The sequence below is a fragment of the Vicugna pacos genome, chromosome 1 (assembly GCF_048564905.1).
Source record: "Vicugna pacos chromosome 1, VicPac4, whole genome shotgun sequence".
Classification (NCBI taxonomy): Eukaryota; Metazoa; Chordata; class Mammalia; order Artiodactyla; family Camelidae; genus Vicugna; species Vicugna pacos.
The window spans coordinates 27,874,055-27,899,617 of NC_132987.1; the positions used below are offsets into that span (position 1 = coordinate 27,874,055).

The 25,563-nt window shown below is 42.2% G+C and overlaps 2 protein-coding genes across 11 annotated transcripts in view; one reads left to right on the plus strand and one right to left on the minus strand.

Annotated features, from left to right (window-relative positions):
* Positions 1 to 25,563, plus strand: part of MED12L (mediator complex subunit 12L) — a 295,438-nt gene that overhangs the window by 165,639 nt on the left and 104,236 nt on the right. The window lies entirely within an intron of this gene.
* Positions 1,774 to 24,268, minus strand: GPR87 (G protein-coupled receptor 87). Of its 2 annotated transcripts, XM_072959017.1 has the most exons (4): positions 23,984 to 24,268; positions 8,193 to 8,279; positions 7,156 to 7,287; positions 1,774 to 2,894 (listed from the first exon to the last, which is right to left on the minus strand). In XM_072959017.1, the coding sequence occupies exons 3-4, from the start codon at positions 7,187 to 7,189 to the stop codon at positions 1,852 to 1,854; spliced, it is 1,077 nt and encodes a 358-aa protein (XP_072815118.1). In that variant the 5' UTR covers positions 7,190 to 7,287; positions 8,193 to 8,279; positions 23,984 to 24,268; the 3' UTR covers positions 1,774 to 1,851. The 2 variants fall into 2 exon arrangements, with proteins under 2 accessions (XP_072815118.1, XP_006202869.1); XM_006202807.3 differs by lacking the exon at positions 8,193 to 8,279 and having other exon boundaries at positions 23,984 to 24,265.

The following is a 25,563-nucleotide window of genomic DNA, read 5'->3' on the forward strand; positions in this document are numbered from 1 at the left end:
ACATACACCGTAAAGTGGGTAATACCATTTTTGACTGAGAGCTGTGATGTAGAGAGAAATAGGGGAAAGAGAGGACAGGACATGTGTTGATGAGAGTTTTTTCCCAGTTGCAGTGTTGCCCTTTGTTTTTAATTTTTTTTTTAGTTTTTTGTTTTTGGAGGAGGATTAGGTGTTGATTGATTGATGAACTGATTGTACTGAGGATTGAACCCAGGACCATGTGCATGTCAGGCATGCACTCTATCACTGAGCTATACCCCCACCCCCACCCCTTCTATTTATATAGGGTAGCTGTAACTCATCCTGGGTTTTATGGGGAGGGTGGAGAAAAGAATTAGCCTTTCAAACTGTCTTTTTGCATTGCTTGGTCTAAAGCATGGCTATTTTAACCCAGCTAGTGGGTACCGTTGTGGGTAGTAGTGGCTATGCCCGTGACCAACTGAGGTGTCTAGGAGTTTATTTGGAATTGAAGTCTTGATGGAGAGGTAGATATTTTGATAAAGGTCCTCAGATAATTGTTTTAACCCCTTTGCTACTGTCTCCTCTGCCCAACCTGACTCACCTGTTAGATTCCCTTCTCTGTTCTTGAACCTCACCACGGCAGTCATTGTTAGGTTATCTGTGGCCCCTCCCCTCGCTTTTTTTGCTCATTTTGACTTTTTAGAGTTTTTTAGATTATATTCAAGTATTGTACTACTTTATGTGTGTGTGTGCACGCACGCACACATGCTTTGTCCCCATTTCATCCACGAACATGCCTTCGCTGCTGCTTTTACTGCTTACATTCTTTTACTGCTTCCTGGCTCCTCATACAGGAATAGATGAGGCACCTAGTCAGTGGTCAGGCAGCTGCAGGCTTTGGAAAAGGATGAAGGCTAAGATTTAAAGGGTTACTCTTAAACTTTTTTGACTTGATTTATGCTATTCTTCAACTGGAGGTGTTATTTTTAAACTAATTGATATGCCTATTAAAGATGGGATAGAGCTTAAACAGAAGACTATTTTACTAATAGTTTTTCTAAAATAGACTATTCAGTGGCTTTTTAATAGACTGTGTCTACATATCCACCATCTGTGTTTCTACCCTTAGCATATGAGAATTCAAATACAGCATATTGGGTATAATAATGGCAGGCGTAAGTTCAGAGTGTTTTCTCCAAAATCCACTTGTCTGAGTACTCATTCACACTTTTCTCCCCTCTGAAACAGCCTAAGTTTAAAATCAGTTAGTTGAATTCAATCTTTCAAACACATTGCTTAAAAAAATAAAATTGAACCGTCTCCTGCCTACCCCCACACCATACCATGCAAGCTTTTCTAACAGGCATAAGACATTGATAAATGGAGACGGGATGATGACCAAAAATTGCAGGTGGTTACTAGGAGGAATGACAAGAAGACCTAGAAATCCGTATTTACTCTATTGTATCTGCAATTAGTGAGCTGTGTTGAAAACAGCATTTTCCTTCCCAAATCTTAAGGCTCAGGGTTAGATACAGCTCTCTATACTTTCTGTTCTCTCAAAAGTGGCTTCAGAGCATCAACATTTCCTGGAAGGCAGGTACAGTGCGCTGGCATTGCTGTGGCCTTTTCTGCCCTTGCAATCTGCTCCTTAAACTTTGAGCCGTGACCTCTGCCACTCAGCTGCCCACCACCTCCTGCTGATTTCACTTTTTGGCATGCCTTAATGTTTTTCTTGGTTCCAAATTATACCTCGATTTCATACCATTTCAGTTCTCTTTTCATCCATATTTTGATGGGCTCAGGCGAAGATAATCAAAAGACACATTTATTTACACTTTGTACATTTTAACTTCAACAAACAAGAGAAGGCCTGGTGGCCTTTAACTCTTACACATCAGTATAATCATAGTATATGCGGACCTCTGATCTTCTGACACTTTGCAGTGATCGGATGCTTTCGCTTCTGGTTCTGATATTTGATTTCTTGAATAGCCTTCTTGAAAATGAGCGACACATGAAAAAGTAAATTATTGGATCCAGGCACACGTTGCATGCGGACAAGAAGAGTGTCATTTCTTTGCAGTAATACAGGATTTTGTGTGCTGATTCGTCTAAAAGTTTGTCCAAGTTACTAAAAGTAAAAGGAATCCTGCATAAGTGATAGGGCAGAAAGCAGGTAAAAAACACAGCCACCACCACTCTGATGCTCTGGTTATGTTTTCGCTTTCGGCTCGACTGGCTTATGAATTGCCGGCTGGATTTATGGATGTACCTGGATATGGCTATGTAACATCCGATCAGTATCACCAGCACAGCCACAAACAGGCAGCTGTTGACATAGACAATGACCTTATGCCATTTCACTCCCAAGGGACTCTTGAGCTGGATGCAGTCATGAATATTTTCCCTAGTTGGTTGACCATTTGTTAGAATGATGTTTGGCAAGGACAGAACAGCCATGAGCACCCAAACACAAATAGATAAAACCTTCGTAAAAGTTATGCTGTACATGCGAGAGTCGCCAAATGGCTTTACCACCTTCAGGTAGCGGTCGATACTTATCAGCCCAAGAAACATGATGGAAGTATACATGTTTGCATAAAATAGGACTGAAGTGTATCTGCAGAGGATAAACTTGAAGTACCAGGGTCCAAATCCTGCATCGTGGACTATTCGAAAGGGAAATGTCAGCGTCATTATGAGGTCAGCGACCACTATGTTTTTGAGATAAAATATGAAGCTAGTTTTATTCCTAATGTGGAAGAAGATCCACACGGCTAGACCATTCAGCAGGATGCTTGCCACAAATATAACGAGGTAGAGCCCAGGCAAGACGATGGTGTCAAATTTGTTGTTAACGGTGGTGTTCATTCCTGGTCCATCGCTCACGTTACTTGCAGTGTGATTGCCTTGGCCGTGCAGCTCATCATCTGTAGGAGAAGTGGGGAGACATCAGTGCTCCATGTGTGTACTCCCCAGACTGCTAGGCTTCCTTACAGGCTGAAATCTTGCTGTTTTGGGCTTGTTTAAAAATGTCTTTAAAGAATCTTTTTAGTACATTGTTAATATTTTGAGTGGCTCAAGAATTGGTGCCCTCACCCCTAAATCCCATCCCTCTCCCCAAGTCCTTTGAGTAAGTTGTGAAATTTCTGGTTCTCTATGCTCACCGTTTAAAAATGAAAATAAATATATCAGTAAAAATTATCCTGATTAGATTTTTAACTCAATGTTTGACATCATTACAACTAGAATCAACAAAATCTGGGAGCACAAAACTTAAAATTTTGTATAACAAGGAAAAATGGTAGCTTGTGATTATTCTTTTAGTGCAGTATTTGGCATGCTCTTTGAAATATCTTTTCTCTGTCTCTCTCAGTTTTAAGCTGTTTAATCATCAGGAATTAGGAAAGAGTAAAACTAGTGGGTCATTTTGAATGTTTTGCTCATGACTTCCTTACAGTGCTTAAAAAACTTTAGGGACCATTGTCAGGAAGAGAAACAAAAAGGAACAATTGTTATTAACATTCAAATTCATTATCAGAGAGGACAATTATTAAAAATCATTGTAGGCTGGTAACTTTTTATCTGTAAGACTAGATTATACCTATTGCATTTAGGATATGAACATTTTAAATCTTGTGCTATTTTGGAATTTTTAGCTCATATTGTTAGAGACCTATACCTGCTGTATCCTATAATTGATGATACTGTTTATAAACATTGGGATGTGTATGACAGCTCTTGGAATGGGCCTCTCAGATCTCCTCCTGCAGGGGGTGTAATTGATGGGCAACTCCAGCTCAGTGCTCTGAATCCAGCACTGTTTTCTTGCTGATGGCATGTTCCCGTGGACTGCTCCCAGCCCGTGACTGAGCACAGGAAGGCTACTAAGAACGGCTGTTCCTGGGACAGTAGGGATTCCCCTGACCAGTGACTTTGGCTGGAGCACTTTTCATCAGTCTGGTCAAAACTTTCTTCAAACTGCATTGCAGTCTGAATCTTCCTCCTCTTCCCTCCACAGGGGTCAGACCTGCACAGCAGTCTGCAATCCCTGCAGGCATTCCGACCCCCAGTAAATCACTTGGCTCTTGTAATCCAGTTACATTTTGTTTTTTAAAATTTTTTTTCAAACTGGAACTAACAATTTGCAAATGAACTTTTTGAAGTTACTTTTTGTAAGTTTACAAGGAAAATCATTTCTGAATTTTCACCTCTCACTAATTAATAATGTTTAATTACAGTCATGTTTTGAATTGATTTTGTTTTAGAGGTAAAACAGCATGAATTTAGCCCTCATTTCCCTACATGACAGGCAGTGTAGTGTATACTTTGTTCCTCTTTGAAGAACTGAACCAGGGATGATAGTTTTGATGATTAAAATTCAAAAACAGGTTCTTAAATTGCTGCCTGAAATGTAAGTGTAGACTCTTCCTTAAGTAACCTTGTCCTCTTTCTGATTCTTTCTCTTTTATTCTCTGCTACAAGTGTTTTTAAAAACTGGTTTTCCTGGCTTGAATTCCTTACACAGGCTGTTAATTTATACCTGGACTAGCCTGTTATGATGAGACCCACAGAAGTATTAAGCTTTACAAGTTTAAAATGACTGATTCAGCTGCCATCTATGTTACTGTTGCCAGTTTCAGGTATTGTCTTGAACAGTATCGTTCAAGCTTACTTTGACTTAATGAAGTGTTGCTGGCTTGGCTGCTTCTGCACCACAAGATCCACGTGAGCATCCATGCCTTTAGAAGCTTCTGAAGATGTGCAGTTTTACCTGGGTTAAGATACCTGCTTGAATTAATTTCCCCAATTAAACTACTAGCTGTTACTTTTCTATAACCCAGAGTAGAACCCTAAGGGAATTGGAGAGAGGAAACGTAACTTTTAATTGGGATACGTGGTCCAGTCTGAAAAGGGGCAGCTGCATTACCTCCTGAAATGATGGCTGTGCCTTGTAACAGTTACTAAGGAATGATTTTCACAGCCATCGTAGACGCAAATAGAATGGCCCCCAAGCTGTAGCGTACTAGACATGGACTGGTTCAGCCCTTCGTGCTGGCTCACTGGGTCTGCTGTGCATATCCGTCGTGGAACCGGAGGACCCATACTTCTCAGGGGTGTTTAAGGATTTCGTGTCTGTTCATTATATAAAGTTTTAATTGTACGAACAAGCACCCTTAGTAAATGATGATCATTTACCGATCAATTATAGATATTATTAAAGATAGTCTTAAATCAGAATGTCAAAAATAGTCCTTATATATACGCTGAGTCATGAGGAATATCAGGCACAAGTGACCTGGTTCCAGAGTGACTGCTGACTGTTCTGTGGCTTTGAGACAGTCTGCTGCCCAGCTTGCTGATTGCGTCACCTCACAGTATTTGCTTCCTTACTTTATGTATGGGATTGCCTTTTTTTTTTTTTTTGGAGGTGGAGGTAATTAGGTTTATTTACTTATTTAGGGGATTACCATTTTGGAATATAGGACTTTTTAATTCAATGGAATAGGCTTGGACTTGATGATTGCAAATGAAGTAAAGTGCACATCAAGCTGCATTAGCAGCTTAAATTAATGGTTAAAGCCCATCACGGGTCATTCTATGAAATAATATGGCAGTAACAAGAAAGGAAAACGGTTCCTAAGAAGCAAGAGGAGCCATCTGTGGTTGCTCTGGATGGTTCAGAACTTAATGTTGAGAGCTTTGTGTGACACTGATTTTTTTTTTTTTAAGAATTAAGTCTACGCCTTCTTTTCTCTCAACCACCTGCATTGTTGCCCCAGGTCTTTCAGAGCCTGTGGGTTTGTTACGAAGCGTTTCTCTGCACCGTGTTCCTGCTCAGGAACAACGACCATTAAGAGCAAGTGGCTGTCTTCGCCCCGGTGGTTTTGTCGTGTTGTTAGTCACGGTCAGTAAAGAACTTGGCCGAGTTAGGGAACATTTTATATGACAGGTAGCTTAGTGATTCAATTAATAAAAATTTGAAGCTGTTTTTTCAGTGTAAAGGGTGTTCTCTTACATCTCACACACTCCTTGTTTACCGAGATGTTGTTCCCTGGGCTATTCAGTGCAGAGCTTGATTACAGAGTGATAATTGAGGGTCAGATTTCCTTTATTATTTTTCTCCCCTACCCCCCGCTCCTGCTCCAGCCGCTTTTAAACTAACTTAACAAAAGCAGTGATGTAATAGCTCTAGTTCCATGGTAAATCATCATGCTGTGTCTGTGTGTGTGGGAGTCGTACTGTGGAGGGTATGCTGGGACTGCGGGCTGGGGCTGCCTGTGCTTGTGTGTGTTGGAGAAATGCATACGATTTGTAGCCAGAAGTCTCACTGGCCACATGTGGCTCCTGTATTGGACAGTGCAGATAAAGGGCATTGCAGAAAGTCCTGTTTGACAGTCCTGGTTTAGCCACTTCATGACTTCGTGAAAAGGAATAAATAGCAGCGTTTGGCTTCTGAGTGTTAGATGCCTTGCAGACATTTCAAGTGTAGTATCTAGTACTCAGCAGGCATTCACTCTGTAACTTCGGGTGCTGGTTACAGTTTATCTCATCGATTGCAGTCACATTACAGACAATGGAGGGGGAAAGAATGTTGGTCCCATTTCCTTTTGAGGAAGCGACATGGTTGCTCCTTGGGGCGTGTCACACTTTGGCACAAAATGTGAAAGTATCAACAATAATGTCGCTGCTCTACCTGCCAGGCAGGAATGAAACACCAGAGTCATGCACATTACAGGGTGTCACTGCCTGGGCACAGCTGCCCTGGCACGATCACTTTCTAGTTGCCCAGTAGTGTGAGTAGATAATGGTCTTTGTCCTCTTAGGGAACCTTGGTGAACCTTAATCTAGATTATTACGTCTGGAAGGTAATATATACTTTAGTTTGGATATAAAAAGACTTCTCCAGTTGTTATTAATTTAATCTTTCTTGTCCTTTTAGAGGTGGTCTGTAGATGAAACAAAGCTTCAAATGAAGTGATGGCAAGTTAAATTTCTCTCAGTGATGCCATCCTGCATGGTTGCTGTTTTACATCTAATGAAAGGCAAGGATAAGTGCTGGTTTATTTTATTAGTTGGTTTGGTGGCCCCTAAAACCCGCAAATTGCCATGTAGTGTATATATCAGTTATTGAGCAAGTAAGAATTTCTCCCCCCTCTTTTTTTTTATTTTTCTTTTCCTATGGCTTACCTGGTAATTTTGCAAGTGTCAAGTTGAGCCCCATTCTTTAGTTAAGATGGGCTATAAGCAAGAATATGTGTCAGGAAACACTCGGGGGCGACTGAGGCAAGGGTTCAGCATAGGTTATTCCTGGTTTGATTTCTGGGGAAAAAAGAAAAAACAGAAACAGTTGGGTAGGAGTTTGAACACATGGCATTTTGATCTTTTCTTTTAAAAAATGAAAGAAATACACATATATGCCTCCATGATTCAGAAAAAGCATCTCTTTGGATATGAACGGCTGTAGCAGACAAGAGCTGTTCATTTTCGCATCCCTTTCAGCCTGCCACAAAGCACGGGCCATTTCTGTGTATGCTCTCCATCTTAATGCTGCTGAGTGCCCTGGGAAACTTAACATCTCTGTGATTCAGTGTCCTCATCTCTGAAATGAGAATGATGATACTCTGTTATACGATTGTAATAAAGATTATGTGAGATCATCTGTAGGGCACTTGTCAGAACCTGGGTCCAAGGATGCACTCAGGGCATATTAGCTTATGTCTTCCCATCCCTGCTTCTAACTCATTCCCCCCTCAAGCCTCAGCTCATGTATGCATCTATGATGGGACTTAGATACGATTGGAGACTATTAAAAAAAGTAAAAGATCTAGCACTGATACATGTAAGAGTGTTTTATAAAGCTCACATGCAGTCAGCATCCAATTCTTCCTGTAATGTCCAGAGTTCTAGTTCTGGTTTGACACTTACCAGTTGGATCTCCTCCATCAGATCACCTGGCCTTTCTAGAAATGGACTGAAGGACCTAAAACATACCCATCAGGACTCAGATTTACATGGGCTTCTGTATTTTCCTCAAACATAGATCCGCATTAAGAATTTAATATCATTTGAACATTTGCCTCGTAAGTCCTTGTGTTTCTTTGTGATAACTGTAGAATTTGGCTAGGAATAATTAAATTGCCTTTGAGTGACTGGTGTGTGATTTTGTCTAAATATCTTATTTTTTCTGACCTTCAGATTCTTCACAACCTTTTTATAACAATTACCTGAGATCAGGCGGCGCGTTGAATGCTGTAACACATTTCCCCCACTCCTCCTTCAGCAGCCTCATCTGGTTGCTGTGTTCTGACTTCCTTCAGGGGTTGGTCAAAGAGAGAAGAAATCGTGGGAACTGTTTTGGAAAGTGTGCCGCTGAAGGCAAACATGTGTGTATGGAACGGCTCTAGGGGAAGTCACACTCATGAAGCGAAACCGTGTGAGATCCCCAAGTCCCCTCACTGGCATTGCTTGTCTGCCCCACCCCTGCAGAGGGACCACAGGTAACCTTGTGCCCCCAGGACGAAGCAGTCTTCTGGCCGGAGTAAGCAGTTACATTTGCTGAGTCAGCAAGGAAAGAGGACTTGGGAGGCAAAAGGTGTGTGTAAGAGTTGGGCAGCACGCGGAGAGGCACTTAGCCTCTACTTCTTTGTTACTTTGTCCTTTTCTTCTGTTCCCTAGTATCATGTGAAGTTTAGATGCTGGATTTATTAGTAGATGTTAAAAAGGGTTTCCAAATTTTCAGAGATTCCCACACCCATCATCTCTTTTGAGAGTTAGACACTCCATCCCTGCCTCACCTGTAATGGCTACGGCATGTGGCGCATGTTGGGCAGTCAGAGGTGCTTCTGGTTAACGGGTCACAGACAACGATTAGGTCCTTAGAGTCCCTCCTTTTTGGGTGCCAGTGTTGCAGTATTTTTAAAGGAAGACAAGGCTTTTTTTTTTCATCTATTAAAGTTTACCCAGGAGAATGATTGAGGCAATTTTCTAAACTTCATAATAATGATCTTTCGATTTTAGTAAACATAATTTTCTTGAATCCAACTTCTCATGGAAACATTTCAGGAAGTTTCCATGAAAAACACATCTTTAATTTTATGTTCCTCTGCGTGCAAGTTACATGGTTTTCCCCTTCTTGACTTCACTTAGACCTTACTGGATTACAAGGAAACCAGTGCGGCTTACCCCCACTGAAGGAGAAGCAGTGTCTAGAAGTGGGGGAGCCACAAGCAGCAGTGAGAGAGCAGACAGTTAGCCAGTAAGGAGGACACGGAAAAGAATCTGGGAGAAAATATTTGCATATCACATTTCTGATAAAGGATTAAACTCACAGTATACAAAGAACTTGTACAATTTCCTAATAAGAAGAAAACAGCGTAACCAAAAAAGTGATCTAAAGATTTGTTTAGACATTTTACCAAGAGCACGTGAAAAAATGCTCAACATCATTGGGGAAGTCAAATTAAAACCATAGTGAGATACTACTTCACATTTACCAGAATGGCTATAAATAAAAAAGACAACAACCAAGGTTGGTGAGGATGTGGGGAGAGAGGAAGCCTCATAGGTTGTTGGTGAGAATTTAAAATGATATGACCACCTTGAAAACAGTTTAGTAGTTTCTTAAAAAGTTTAACCTAAATTTTTTACCTTATGACCCAACAATTCCACTCATAGATAGTATCTACTCAAGAGAAATGAAAACACGTGCCCATGCGAAGACTTATATACAAGTGCTTTTAGTAGCATTATTCATAATAGCTAAGTTGAATCAACCCAAATGTCAACTGAGGAATGGGTAAACAAAATGTAGTGTAATCACATAATGGAATATTACTCAGCAATAAAAAGGTGTGAAATGCAGCTATTATATGGCTGAATTCAAAAACACTTTGTTAGGGAAAGAGACCAGGTACAAAAGACCACATACTATTTAGAGGAACTGTCCAGAAGAGGCAAATCTGCAGAGGTGGAAAGTAGGTTAAAAGGGCTGGGGTGGGAGTGGAGATTACCTGTAAGGGCATGAGGGGTTTTATGGGGGTGATAAAAACTAGATTATAATGATGGTTGCACAACAATTTACTAAATTTACTAAAAATCATTGAATTGTACATTTAAAATGGATGAAAATTATGGTATGTAAATTATATCTCAAAAAAAGCTATAAAAGGAAGAAAGAGTACACAGAAAAAAAAAAGGAAGAGAAACAGCAATTCACTGTACATTAATGGATGAGTTAAGACCAAGGAAAAGTATTTAATAAGCACATTCCTGTCGTCTCGAAAAACATACTAAAATGCAAAGTACATTTAGCACGCGTTCGACCCCTTGAAGTAGGTGAGGGGTGCTGCTTAGTGATCTGGATGATTCATTTATTTGTTTTTTCTATTAGAACTGGGTCCAAAATCCAAACTCTGGTTATAAGTGATGATTTGTACTTTGGTGGGGGATCCATGTTCCCATTTTCTTCATTCATATTGAAATTATATGGAAGAGTTGAATTTTAATTAGTTCAGACATAATATTTGAATTTTCTGGAGTCAAATTTGTTTTCCAGGTTTGGGAAATGAGATGTTTTATTTTCCTCTACCGGCTTCTGAGAGTTGTCTCTTGCCTCCTGCATCTCTTTTACTTCCTTCTCTAGATGAACTGCTTACCCAGATCAGGCCACAGTTTTTCACTCTCTTTTTCTCAAGAGCGTTCGCGTCTCCTTGGATGCCTGGCAATCGCCTCTCTTCCATCATCTTACTCCTCCTTTCCCCAGACGTCAGTCCATCATGTACCTTGGAGCGTGCTGTCTCTCTGTGTTCCTCAAACTCAGCATCTCTAAACATTAGCTCTTTTCCCTTTCTTTGTAACAAACTGTCTTCCTTTCATCCTTGTTTATGAATATTTTCTTCATCTCTTGGTGGAGAGGTTGGATAGCTCACCTCGTCCATCACTGACCTAGGCGTTCTCCTTCCTGTGTCGCAGTAGCATTTCTCTGCTTTCGTCCTCACCTGGCTCCTCCCGTCCCCCGGTGGAGGCCCTCCTAGTCTCATGTGTGGTCCTGCACTGACCTCTGTGGTCTTCCTGCTTCTTACCTCTTTCCTCTCAAATCTCTCCTGCTTCATGTTGCTAGATTCTTCTTTCTGTATAACCCAGATAGTCATGCTCTCTAAGCCTGAGTGTGATATGACAGGGGAATTCTTGAATTACAGTTACTAATGAAATATAAGGAGTTATTTTTTTTTAGGGTTGGAGATCATGGAATGTGGAAGCCAAAAGATGCTGGGTCCTGTTGGTTAAAAGTTGGCACTAAACTTGGGGGAATCTGCTTATCTTGTAATTAATCCTCTGAGTCAGATGACAATAGTATCTACTCAATAGAATCATTATGAGGTTAAATTAGAATACGTATTTATAAATTATGTGCTTTGTAAATGTAGTTTTTCTTGTGTTATTTCCATTAGTCTTTGCCTAAATGACATTCAAGATCATTTTTGTCTGATCAGGAATTCTCTACGTTAGCCAGACCGTTGCGTCTATCGAGGGGCATGCCTTTTGTTCAGCCCCCTGCTTTTCTTCTTCCCTATTCATACTCTTAAGTGACCTCCTTTCTCCCCCTCTTTCCACACCTTGGAAATCTTTACCTCTCCTTCAGTGTCAACCGTTATCTGACCTTTTCCATAAGGTCGTTTACTGAAGGTCTACTCATGTTCTAGGCCCTGGGATTGTAAAGATGAGGAGGCTAAGTTTCTGCCTTCAAGGAGTTTAGAGTCTAGTTGAGGATCCAGAAGTAAACAGACCACAGAGTAAAGAATGAGAGGTTGGGATGCTTTGGAAATACAGAGGTGTCCCCTAGTGGAGGGAGTGGAGATCAGGGCAGCTCTGATGCTAGGTTGTGGCAGGTTTGCTGAAGGTCCAATGGGAAAGGAGCATGTGGAAATGTTGAGTGTGGCCCACGACAACCTACAGTTACCTGGTGGGGAGACGGTGATGGCCTTGAGTGGCAGAGAGGCAAATTTGAGGCCTGTTGAGGAATTGGTGACTGACTGGTGTTGGTGCAAAGGGAGGAGGAGTGTTGTGGCCTCCAGTATTTGGCAGTGGGTGTTGGTTTCCTTCATTGATGTTCAGGCCCAAGAGAGGAGGAGCACATTAAAGGGGGGGTGGAGTTCAGACTTCAGTTCTTTGATTTCAGGATGCCTGTGTAGTATCCATGTACAGATGTCTGCTAAGTAATTGAAGATAGAGGCCTGGAGCCTGGGGAAGTGCTCCTGGCTGATGCTGTAAATGTAAGGTCGACAGAAGATCAGTGATAGAAAAAGCGATGGGAGTGGATGAGATTGCCCAGGATGAACCTGCCCAGTAGACTGAGGACAGGAGAAGGCTGACCTTGATGTTTTCACCGAGCAATCCTAAGGAGAGAGAAGTGCCTGGAGGAGTGGTCAGAGAATTGGAAGGGTTATCAGCAAAGATGAATGTCACGTGAACCAAGATGAGAGGTTGTAACTAGTTTTATGGTGCAGGGAAGTCAAGAGACATAGGACGCGAAATGCCATTGGATGGGACTTAGTAACAAAGAGGTCATTGTCGGTCTTTGCCCGGGCTGCCTGCGTCCTCCTGGAGGTGGAGGGGTGTGTGGGGGTAAGTGGGGGTAGAAGCAGAGGGCTGATGACTGAGGGTTGAGTAATGCTTGTGAGGTGAGGACGTAAGGGAGCGACTTCAGCCAACTCTTTCCAAAAAAACATGCCTGCAATGGGAAAAAGAGAGAGCAGGTGGGAGGTAGAGATAGATACAGGACTGGTGGGAGATTTTGCCAAGTTTCTCATTTAATGACTTACATTTTAAAGTATTTTCCTAGTTTGGCAAAATAAAATCCAAAAACCAAAAACCACAAAAAACAGAAACCTTGCCACTCCCCCTAGTGTGGGGGCCGTGTGGGGGAGCGCTGGGTTCCCATCCCCACTCTGCTGCCTGCCAGTTTTCTGAGCCTCCTTCTCATGTATAGCAGTGGGTGTGATGGAGCATCCATTATGGGCTGACTTCGAGGTTGGAGTGAGTGTTTATGAAGCATCTGGCACAGCTGCACAGGGGACGGGCTAAGCCTCGTAAGCCCCGCTGCATATTGCAGGTGCACAATAGAGTGTATTTAGTGAGTGACAGGTTTGTACACATGGTGAGACCGAGTTCTTGCCACCTTGTTTATTCTGAGACTCTCAAGCGGTTTGTGGTTTTAGCCGCCCTGTGAGAAGTCATTTGACTGATCTTTTTGCTTCAAGAGCTTCCTTTAAGGTGCCTCTGAGCATTATCTGCCTGCTATCTTTCTTCACCAGTGGCGCCGAAGCTTCCGGGCCCCCTGTGCAGTTCACTGCAGAGCAGTGCGCACCCTCTGCACGCCCCAGCGCCTGCAGGGTGTTGCAACAAGGATTGCTTCAGCCACAGTAATGGGCTCGGGTCCAGGACCTCGCTGATGGGCGGGAGACCTGTCCTGCCACCTACTGCTCCCTCAGCTGAGAGCTGACGAAAGCTCTCGAGAATGTGATGTCTGTGGCAGCTCCAGGTTTCACAGCCATTCCTGAGGTTCAGTGGTATCGATGCCTAGAGATTTTCTGGGTTTTTTTTCCAGCCATCCATTGATGTCATCCTTTGACTATTTTATCAACTATGTTGTGATGTGATTGGTTGTAAGCTGGCTTTTAAAATGAATGAAATGACATGGTAGAAAAGGATGAACATGTCCTCAGTTGCTGTATCTTAAGCCTGGAACTCTGTGCTTGACTTCTCAGGCAGCCCTCATAGCAGCCTATGTCCTAAGCATGTTTTATTCCCATTTTCCTCCCCAGGTGGAAAGATCTAAGGTTCAGACATGTTGATTAACCTGCCCTGACTCACACAGCTAGTAATAGGTAAGGTCAGGGTTCCTACCAGATCTGATCGAAACCGAGTCTGCAGTTTCTTCCATTATCCTGCCCTGGAATACAGTTAATGCAGCGCAGTCCTGGGGGTGATTTTGAAGGGCCGGGAGTGGGAGGAGGAGGATAGGGCAGAGGTGGGGTTTGTTTTCCTTGTCAAGCTCGTAAGGGAACGGCTGTCTTCCAAACTGGAGATGCGGTCTTGTTTGGCCTGAACAACGTGGAAAACATCAGGAAATTTCACGTAAGAATCCAGATTTGGATCCCATCTTAAAAAAGGAGATTTGCCCTCACTGAGTTTCACACTCAGTGTGAAACTGGTAGTGGCAGCTGCCTCTTGCCTTTGGGGGATGTGCTCCCCGGGTCACCAGCTCACAGCATCCTCTGCTGACATCCCCCGGCCCCCGCGCTGGGGAGATGCTTGTCTGATCCTATAGGTGCTTGATTTTGCAACTCTTGATTCATTTATCATTTAATCTTTGGTGGCGACATTTGACCCATATGGCTCATCAGATGTTCTACATTGGCTATGCACATAGCTTTCTTCCTCCGCCCCCTCTCTACCAACTCCTGTTTTTGCTTTACTGACCAACACTTAGCATTCTTTTTAAGTATATGTGCTGCCAAAGCGAGCACTTAGCATTCTTAACAAATGATTTTCCTGGTGCCTCTTAGCAACCCAGAAAAAATAGCGGCAGGAGATCTGCTGTTTAGTGCACACTCGAGGAATAATTAATGGTCACAGCTGAGCTTTTTCTCTATGCCCAGTGCCTCTGTTACAGCCTTTTAAGTGAAAAACCCTACTGGTTGTGTTGTTAAACTGCTTTTATGGTTGAGAAAACTGAGATTCTGGGTCTCAAGGAAGGAAAGGTTTATTAATGCTGGGGCAGAGGCTTGAACCCAGGTGTGTTGGCTGCAAACCTCCTGCTGTTTGCCTGGGAGGGTAGTGGGAAGACTGGGAAGCCTCAGCATCCCGGGCTCCGGAACTCCTACCTTGGGCACACAGCCTTGCTCTTAAAATTCACTGGGCTAGATCTCAGCATGGGCGGGGAGCCGCCGCTGCCAAGCTGGGGAAACTCCCTCCCAGCAGGAAGAGCCGGCAGGGGTGCCCGCCAGGTTGTGGCAGTGCCTTTATTCTCCCTGGCTTCCCAGGGTCTCATTATTGCCCTTCGGGTCAAGATTTGAAAGATAAATGCCAGTTAAATGCTTACTCCCTAGCTGCAGCTGCTCACGATGGTTTGGACTGATTATTTGGTGGTGGTGGCGGTGGTTCTGAAATGACAGAGTTGTAGTGTAATTACTTCTCTTATTTGTTCTCCACATTCCAGTAAGTTCTTTAGAAGCTCGCCTCTGGAATTGCGAATTTCAGATCTGAGGGGATTTTTTGGGTCACTTTCTTATAGAAAATCTATTCTAAACTGGTAGATCACATGGGAAGACTGCTGTAGTCCCTAAACTTCAGTGTCAAGGTGCAATGTTCACAAAAGCCATGTAAGGCAAAGCTTCTGGTGAAAGGTACAGCCTCTCTCATATTTTGGAATCACTTGTAACCTAAGAATCTTTCCCAGTTTAAACCAGAGAGAGAGTGTGAGTGAGAGAGAGTTCGTGTTCTAATACTGCTAAGATGCAGTTCTGCTGAAGGCCTTGGGAAAGAAACAGGTTACCTCACTGGGTATAATTTACTTCTTTTTGTAATAGAATTAGGTCACTGTATTCACAGGGCACATCATTAATGCAGGCTTGGAGTCAGTAACCCAAAGGTGCCGGAATGCAAAGCACACAGCCTTCATTCTGGTTTGTCAGGTACTGTACTAAACTTCTCTTTGCAAAGTTGTTCCGGGCATCTGTAGCCTGCATTAGACATATTTTGGTTCACATTTAGATTTAACTTTTTTTCCCCCAGATGACCTCTGGGTGGCTACTTACTTAGTTAACTTGTTACTCATTCACTCATTGATTGATTGATTGACTGACTGAGGGAAGGACAGAGGGTGGTGTGAACTGGGTAGCTCATTACTGATTCATGGGCAGCTGTTTTGGCTAAATGATGATGAAGGAGCAATATTAGGTGAGAGGCTAACAAAATATGCTGAAGGCTTTTCCACCATCCCTGTCCTTACAGGGTCTTGCTGGTGTAAACTCCCTGAAGGCAAGGTTTGTGTCTAAAGCTTCCTTTTTACTGTTTTAAGGTTACAAACCTTACCCCAAACCAGGTTATTGTCCAGTTGAGGAACCTCATCCAGGTTCAACGACTTGTCCCGCATCACACGTACAGTAAGAGGCAAAGCCCGGACATGAGGTCCAGGGTTTGTGACCCCCAGAGCAGGCTGTCTCTCTGCTGAACTACTTGACCATCTCAGTGGCACCACAGAAGTAGCCAGCACGGTGTCCTGGACCTCAGTGCAGTTGGCAGGTGCTACGTTTCTGACTCAGTCTTTGACTCTGTGACCCTGAGCAAAGCATTTTACCTCTCAGAGCTTGAGCTGCCCATCTGTGAAATGAGGAAAGTAATAAACACCTGGCCTGTCTCCCAAAGGTGCTGTGAGAATCTGAAGAAAGACTGTATGCAGGTCCATTTTCTATTCTAAGTGCTGCAGTAATATAAAGGTATAATTCATGGCAAATATTAGCTTTTTTCTGCTTAATAGTAAAAGTCTTATTACTCATATAGTCAAATTTTATCTTTTCCTGAACTGAAATGTGTATTTTTATGTTCTGTTTAGGCAAAGTGTAATTTATACATAGCTAAACTCTGGATTATTGATACAGAGTTGGCTGGTCAAATTGGTTACAGGCTGCAATCCCAATAGCCAAGGTAGTGGTTTTGGATGAGTATGTTCTAAGCCAAATGCATTTAAGTGCCTTCTGGTCCCTTAAAAAAATTCTTAGGATCCAAGACCCTAAGTGAAGTCTTTAGTTGTTTGATTACCATTTACCAGCCTATTAAGAAAGGAAGGATGCTCTTCACAGACTTATGGAGATGTTCTTTGTTTGAGGAGGGTCCTTCCATGGCTTAAGCATTGATTGTACGTAGGGTCATAATTATTCTTCATGGTGATGCTTGTCACAGCCACCATTCTAATAAGGTCATCACCATGGTTTTCTGGACTGTAGATGAGGGGGTAGGTATCCTCAAGGCCTCTCCCACTAGAATGGGTGTCAGGCTAGCTACCCTAATTTTTCGAGTCACAGTTTAACCAAACTGTAATGCTGTTTTAATTAATGAAATAAGACCGGTACCTTATTCTAAGTCTTCCCTCAGTTTCATCCTCTACCTTCAATGATAAAGATTCTCTAGTGAAGCCTTGAATACTAATGGATATTTAACAAATTTTTTTTTTTGGCATCAAACCCTCACCGTGTCTCATTTTCTCCTCTCATAAAAACAAGAAATACCACCTCCTTCCCCTGCACACATATGTGGTGGGAGGATCCAGCATCACCTGTAGTTCATTTTATATAATATATATGTGTGTGTGAATTCCATTAACTTTTTATTTTAAAGTAAGTCCTGCTGTCAACTTCACTAGCATTCATTATCTTATTTCTTTACAAATGAAGGGAAACAGAACAAGGGCTGAGAGAGTAGGGACTGGTGGCAGCTGATCTCATGTAAGGCATGGCCAAAGACCGGGGGAAAGCGGATCAGACCCTGGTTCTCTGAGGTCTGTGAGCAGCTCACTGGGGAAGTGAGGGGACTGAAGCAGTGGACTGCAAATTCTAACATAGCACCGTATCTATTGTCAGTGAGGAGAGTGAGCTGGGTAGAAGAGGAAGTAATCAGCAGAACCAGCCTGCCAGTAAAATGCAGCAGCAGCTTCAAGTGTCAGAGGAGACCGTCAGGAGGGCTGGGGGCCGTGGTGACCTGGGGAGTGTTGCCCCACTGCCAGGCTCCGGGTGGTTGCCACACAGGTGTGTGAGTCACCTGCCACCAGATTATCGGATTTACAAGAAAAATAGATTTTTATATAAAATGGCATGGACTTTAAATTTTGGCTTAATTTTGTTAACACAGACCAAATAAACTTGTCCCTGGGTTACAGTTAGTGACATCTGATTTCCTGCGGGGTCTGCCGCAGGTCTCTCCATGGAGTTTCTGCCAGCATCTTGTGGAACTTACAGCCTTGTTACCTCAGGCCAGCTGTACACCTGCCCCTCATTTTTACTAATTTCCCCTAACATGATATTTTCTTTTTCATCTGAAAGTGATGAGCTTATAAGACAAGCTTTGAGACCATTTCTAGGATTTTAGAACTTAATGGCGTTTTATTTAATTGGGGATAAATACTTTTTCAAAAGCTCTAAGGTTTCTTTTTCCTTGATGCTGATGCATTAGGTGGAACTGTATGGAAATGTTTTTATAGGCCAAAATGGCACTTTTTAATGCTTCAGCTTAATATGTCTAGCGCTTGGGAAATTTTGCTAATTAAAATCAGGTATACTGGAAAGAAGGGGGCAGAGAGGCTGTGCTAGAGTGGTTAGGAAGACAGCAGTGTGATGAAAATGTGTTCTCCCACCTGCCTGCGTACAGCAGCCTTGCCTGGACTGAACTTTGAGTTGATAACCTCCAGGCATTCAACCCTTTTCATTGTGTCTGCTCTTCGCGTATTCGACATAACTTTGTTTTCCTCTATGAGGACTCTGAGAGAACATTCTTTTTAGTCTCCATATTGAGGATGGTGTTCCTTTAGGCCTGCTGCTAATTTACCAGAACTGCATCAGTATGCCTTCTTGTTTTCCTGTTGGAGTTGAGATAGGAATTAATGTGCTTGGTGAACTAACCCCTCACGTGGCTTTTAATTTCCCACCATTGCCTTTCCTAGGCTCCATTTTTCTTAGTTAACATTCATTTGAACTTAATTCACATTAAGCATCTCTGTAAACTACCTCAAACCTTTTGGGTGACTTAGCCAGGATCTAAATAAATAGCCACGTGAGTACATTGGAGAGAGTGCTTGCCTGGCGTGCAGTTAACTGGGTTGTAATTCACAGAAGAGAAGAGGGAGAGACATGGGGAAACACACCATCTCCCACCGGGGCCAGGGTGGGAGACGGTAAGGGCAGAGGTGTTTGGCTTGGCCACCCTGGTTCCAGGACAGCTGTGTTGCTGGGAGTGTCTTCCAGGACTGAGAAGGAACGAGGCGGCCCTCGGAGCAAGTGTTAGGCTCCCTGATGTTCATACATCGTGTGCCTTCAGCTTTGAGCTCTCAAATTCCTGTCTGCACTGGTCAGTTATTTAGTGTCTGTCTGACCTGCAAACTGATTCTAAATAGTGTCCATGTGGAGTCCCAGCATGACTTTGTAAGGGATTGAGTATGTATCAGATATTCAGTATTTCTGGGTCTTAGGATGAAAAATAGAAATAACACTTGAGGCTTTTTTCCACATCACAAATTATACCTCTGTGTTTTGTTTACAACACGAAATTAGAATCAGTGTTTCAAGGGAAAGAGAATATTGGTGTTGAATAAATGAATAAATAAAAACCATAATATTTGTTGAACGGTGATCATGATAGCTCAAATATTGATATAGTAGTTACCTTTTTGAAGGCATCCACTGTTCTTTTATTCATTCGTCTAGCTACATATTATATGGGTACTGCGTAGACAATTTTCATCTTTTTATCTTGTTTAAAGTTTTCATTTCCCAGGACTTTAAAATGCTTGGTTGAAACAACCAAAAAATAATTGAGGCTGTGATTATTTAAGGGCTGCCCTCAGTATCCACACTGTATCTAGTCACCATGTGAAGGACTCTTAATTTTTGGGGAGGAGGATAGGTATTAGATTTCTTTAATTCATTTTTAATGGAGGTGCTGGGGATTGAACCCAGGTCCTTATGCGTGCTAAGCGCACACCCTGCTACTGAGCTGTACCCTCCCACAGGACTGTCTCTATAAATACAGCCAGTAAACAATTAATTTTGCAGTTTTTCCGGCTTGCCTTTTGGTCGACTTAATCTGAGTTGCTTTGAGAAGCCCACTGATGATTTGTTTTCAGTTACATTTCTAACCTTTGAGTCTGGCAGTGACGAGGAGGGACGAGTTTGGACAGGTAGGTCATCCACCCCAAAAGGAGCGTGGCAGGTCTGAAAGTGCCTGCAGTCTCGAGTCCACGTAGTATTTTCTCGGATCTCTTCTGTCTGCTCTCAGCCCGAGAGCAGACACAGCTGAATGCTAATAACCCAAGTATTTTTCTGTTATTATTTTTCTTTATTCAACTAGATCATAAGCTCCTTTAGCTCAGGGACCTTCGATTAGTTTGTTTCTGCTGCCCTCTGTTATGGTGGCTTCCACTTTGGAAGCAACCAGAATCTTGATAATTTTAGCAAAGGGTACCCTTTAGACTCACAGACTTGTAAAGCAGAGTTTGACTCCACTCTGTCCTCTGGAGAATCTGTCACTGTGGTGGCTGAAAGTCGGTAATCTCTAACCCAAGAGCATGTTCAGGCTATAGACAAACCCTCCTCTGGCAGCTGGGAAGTCTGTGTTTCTATCTTGCTAGGCACAACAACAAAAACAACATTAATAAGAGTATGGTTTCAGCAAATGCTGGCTGATATTATTTTGTACCTAGGACTGTTCTAAATTATTTAGATAAATTTTAATTTATGAAAAAGACACTGGATTCAAGTTGCAGACCTGCCACTTACTTGGGCAGGTTATCTAGCCCCTCTGTGCCCTACTTTCCTCTTCTCTAAAACATTCATCACAGGATTGATTTGACGATTGAATGAGGTATTACCACAGTATGATGCCCCTCGATCCTTATAGACCTTTTATTGCAGCTTGGCATCTAGGAAGAACTCACTGTATAGATTCTTCCTGGGTGGTAGTAAGAAGAGTGTGCCCATTTTTCAAATGAAAAAACTGAGGCTTGGAGAGGCTCCTTCAGCAGACAGGTGCTGGCTGTTCTTCCACTGCTAGAGCTCACCCAGGTTAATGCGCCTGGTGAGGGGCAGGACCTTCAGCTTCAGATTTGATCACGGGTCACTCAGAGTCCTGTGCTCTAACTACTCTGTGCTGCTGCTTCCACACAAACTGGAGGTTCGCGGCTTCATTATAATCTGATGTCTCCTTTGGGAAGACTAGGAAGTAAAGTAGCTCCACCTTGGTTACAGGGCATGATGTGCCCAAGATGGCCATTTATCTACTGCAGTCAAGTAGTACAGCAAAGAAATCAGAAATCTGTATAATTTACCTAAATTACTGACAAAAAAAAATAGCAAATACTGAGTTTACTCAGAACTTTAAAAAGTAGAGCATGGTTGACTGCAGGCAGACTTTGTTCAAGGTCAGAGCTCTGCTGCTTTCTTGTAGAACACTTAAGCCTCAGTTTGTTCAGATGTAAAATGGGGTGACCTCAGCATACATCTCAAAGTTGGGTGAGGTTTTTTCAAAGAAGTAATATACGTTAAAATATGCAGTAGTCTTGGACATATATTAAGCTATCAATGCACGCTAATGATTGCTGTTTTAGTATTAAGGTTTAGAAAGACAGTTTGTATCATACGAGTACAGTAGAAAAAGTCATTTAAGGAGTTACTGTCTTCTTCCAGAATGCTAGAAATTATTATTATTAAATTTGCCTTATAAAAGAAATTAAAGAATCACTGATATGGATCACTTAATGTGATACCTTACACCAAGTGAAACTTAATCAATACTCTTCTTCAAATGCATTCTAGTGTAGGTTTGTTCATGTCTGGTAAGTAAGAATGTCATTGGAAGATAAAATGTGACAATCAGGTACAAGATGAAGAATAAATGCTCTATTCTGCCCATATTTGCCATATAAGGAGATAGAAAGTTTGGAAATTTTTTGGCAACAGGTCAGATAGGAGCTTGGCTTAAACCATTGGCCTGAAGCAGAGGATTTGCATCTTGTTTCTTGTTCACCTTGCTGTTTTCCGTGGGGTTCATTTCATCTAGCTCTTAACCACAGGATCGTGGTTGCCTCTGCTCTGTCCTCTCTGCCTGAGATGGTCACAGCTGTAAGAACTGCTCTTGGCCCTTGCATTTGTATTAATGAAAAACTTCCACCCGAGGAAGCAAGAGCAATCTGTATTTATCTCTGTCTTGTGGAGGAAGAATCTGGGGCCAAAAGAGGTTGAGATTTGATTAACATCAGGTAGCTGGCTGGGACAGAAAAGGGGAGGACCAGTCTTCCACCTCATCATTGGCTCTACACAGTGTCCCCTCCAGCATCCTTGGTTTGGTCCAAGCCTTGGGTTCTTAATAACCAACCCTAGTGCCTCAGCACATCACCTGGATCATGGAAATCTGGCCGTGCAGGGGGCCTCTAACGATCATTCAGTCTAATCCCCTCGTTTTACTGTGAGGGAGGGCCCTGAGCTGCTGTGGAAGTAAGAGGCTTGCCTGAGTCACACTGGTGGCTTTGAGATCATCAGCACCCAAGCCCCAGTCCTTTTGCTGTGATTCCTGGTCTTTCTGCTCTAAGTCAAACTCCTGTCCCGTGCCTGTGCACACAGCAGTGCCCTGGAGACGGGGGTGCTCCCGGGTAACTTTTACCTGGGTTTCACCTTCCTTCTGTCCTGCCCTCACCACCACTCCTCTTACTGGTCTCTGGGGGCATTTCATGGGTTTGCCTAGTTTTTTTCAGTTTAGAGGTATGCAAAGGACAAATCGCCATTCATGTCTCCGCTGTCTTAAATTTCTGTGGCATTTTCTCAGAGTGTAAGGCTAAGGGTGAAATATTTTTTGTTCTTAAAGGAAGTGAAGCCCTAAGATAGGAAGGAAGGGAAGCAGGCAGACTTTGAAGGGGGCACAGACACCACTAACTAAATGAAAACATCCATTCTAATTCGTTTTCCGTCTCTCACCTGTCTGTATCCGTGGATTAACAGGCCCTCTCAACATACTGTCTCGAGCCCGGAAATTTTTGCCTCAGTCTCTTCATGAAATAGTTACGATTTTCTGACTAATTACATTCCAGGCTACATCCTTAAGTGTGGTTTTCAGCAATCTAACTGCTCCTCGAGCCCCATCTCCTTAGCCCACATGTACCTGGGACACTTTTCAAATAGGTGTTGGGAACATTGCTGAAGGGCTAAGAGAGCACGTGTCCTGTGATCCCAAGGAGGGAAACACTGTTAACCTTGAACTGGCAGAAATAATAATAGAAATACTATAAAATAAGTAATAGTATCTGGCTCTCCTCTGCCCCATATATATATTTGGTAACATAGAACCAAAGTTTTTCTTGTTCATTTTGCTAGGAAATTGGAGTCTCGAATTAGAATTACAAAAGAAAGCTGTTGTTAAAAGTGTTGACACACCTAACATGAAAGCAGATCCACTCTGAATATATGATGTGAAATTCTGTAGCAGATAAACCTTAACCCAATAAATCGGAAAGTCACCCCGCCTTAGGCTCGCCTGTCCTTTAAAATCCCGATTATAACTTAGAAGGGTTCACGTCCGCATGCTTGCTTCCGGAGTCCCTCAATGAAGGGAGCACCTCCCCACCGGTCTGAACGTGAAGTGGACTGAGCTGTTCTAAGCTGCTCGTCAGGAGCTGGGCAGTTTGCCCAGTGCCTTTCCTGACATGTTTTAACACGATGTCTTGAGGAATCAGAATGAGGATTGCCCTGTTCTTTGTGGTACAATGAAAAGATTGAAATTCTTTTATCAAAATGAGACAATTGGGAGAGAAAAATCATCTTTTTTTCTTTTGATCTCTTTTTTTAAAAAATGTGAATGAAAGATTATGGAACAAATTTAAATTTGGGGTCTTGGGAAATAATTATAAGGGACTTTGGATTTGACTCAACGAATAAAGCAAATGTGATTTAAAAAGTCACCTAATAGAAGTGATTTCCAAAGCATCATTTCCACGTTTGAAGGCACAGTACACGGTTTACGTTATCCGCCTGCCTGTGCTGGAAACAGTGAAGTCCCAGGAAGGGCAGGTGTCCCCCGTTTGGGAAAGTGGCACCTCCTGAAGAGGACTTGTGGATCTCATTCACTTAGCCTTCTCATTCCTGCTTTTTATTCAGCCCTCAGGTTTACACAGAGTATAGTATAATTACAGCCTTAACCAGTGCTATGTCGTATCAACCATGGCTTTTAAGAAATTAAAAAAAAATACAACTTCATTTACCTTTCATTGCGGTAGCTGGCTGTCCATTCACCTGATACGGACGTCTTCAAGTTGAAACAGGCTCCTCAACTCTGATTAAGAATAAGCCTTGAAACATGAGGTCGGCAGGGATGTCGTTTTTTTGCTAAAGCATAAAAAAATTAGCATTTTTCCCCGTCCCTACCAGAGAAGGTGGGTGCTCCCCTGCCCGCCTTGGGATTGTCCTTTGGGGCACCCTTTCAAGCTCTCCTGCTCGGAACAACTGGAGCAACTTGCTCTCTCGCTAATAGAAATGAGTCACATCTAAGAGGAGGTGAGATTTGTAGACTGGGGAAGAGCACTTCCTGAACCTGCAGGAATCAGACGGTGATTCACCTGAAGGGAACACAGAGGGCTGGAACCCAGAATGCCAGAGAGTGTTTGAGGAGGGGGGGATGGGGTCTCAGGTTGGGCCCTGCTTAATCAGACCCAGCGTTTAGGTCTCTATTTATGGGGGGGCGGGGTGGGGCGGCACAGTGCTCCCTGTTGCCAGTTAGGAAATACATATTTACAATCCTTCCTGCTAATTAAATTTTGGATTAAAAGGAACCAGAATATCTTTGATAAAATACAAATCTCTAATGGTATTTTTCTACATATTAAAGACTGAAATTAAAAATATGTTTATATTGGTGATTGATAACCTGGGTAGCCTGTTGTCTTATTCAGGAACCTGATGAAATCTCTAGACCTATTTTCACATATACACAAATATAAATACTCAAAATATTTTAAATAAAGTTATTTAGGGGCTGAGTTTATCCCCCAAACTCTTGAACTCCACAAGACGTTTCTTCTTTTAAAAAAAAACTTCTCACAAGGATAAATACATAATCAAATCACTTTTTCCTATTTGTGATTAATTTTAGAGCTTCCAAAAATTTTCCAAAAGATTCCGAGATTTTCCTGACTGCAACATTCAAACAAATAAGGAAAAAAACAAAAAAAAACCTAACCAAATGGAATCAAAAGTTCTTACTATCCTGAATGAAGATAAAGATAAGGGAAAATAATAAAGGTGGAACATTTTTGAAGTTACTAAACTAATGATAGGTATTTACTTAGTGTTTACTGATGCCTTATAGGTTTTTTATTCTTCTGTGTTTCTGCAGTAAAACAAATTTATTTAATTTAAATATCAATAATTATCAAAAGTTTATTTTTTCTATTGCCTTTTCCTAAACAAACAAGAACAGATAACTAAAATTTAATGGTTTTCCATTCCATTCTATTTAGGGTGGATTAAGTATGCTGTAGATGAGTAGCTAGCCCTAGGGGAAGTCGCTGAACAAAAATTAGCCAGCTTAATAATGGCTCAGTCTTACAAGAACTCGTCAGATTTAGGAAGTTTAGTTTAAGAGACTTGTTTTTCTTAGGTTGAACTGCTTGCCACTTGCCACTGTGATCCATGAATAATAAATATTGTACTGCTCAAAATGGGAGATCTAACTGCCAGAGTAACCAGCTGCCGAGTTTTTTTGTTTTGTTTTAATTTATTTATTTAATGGTCCTGGGGATTGAACCCAGGACCTCATCCAGCCACCAAGTCTTCAAAGCATCAA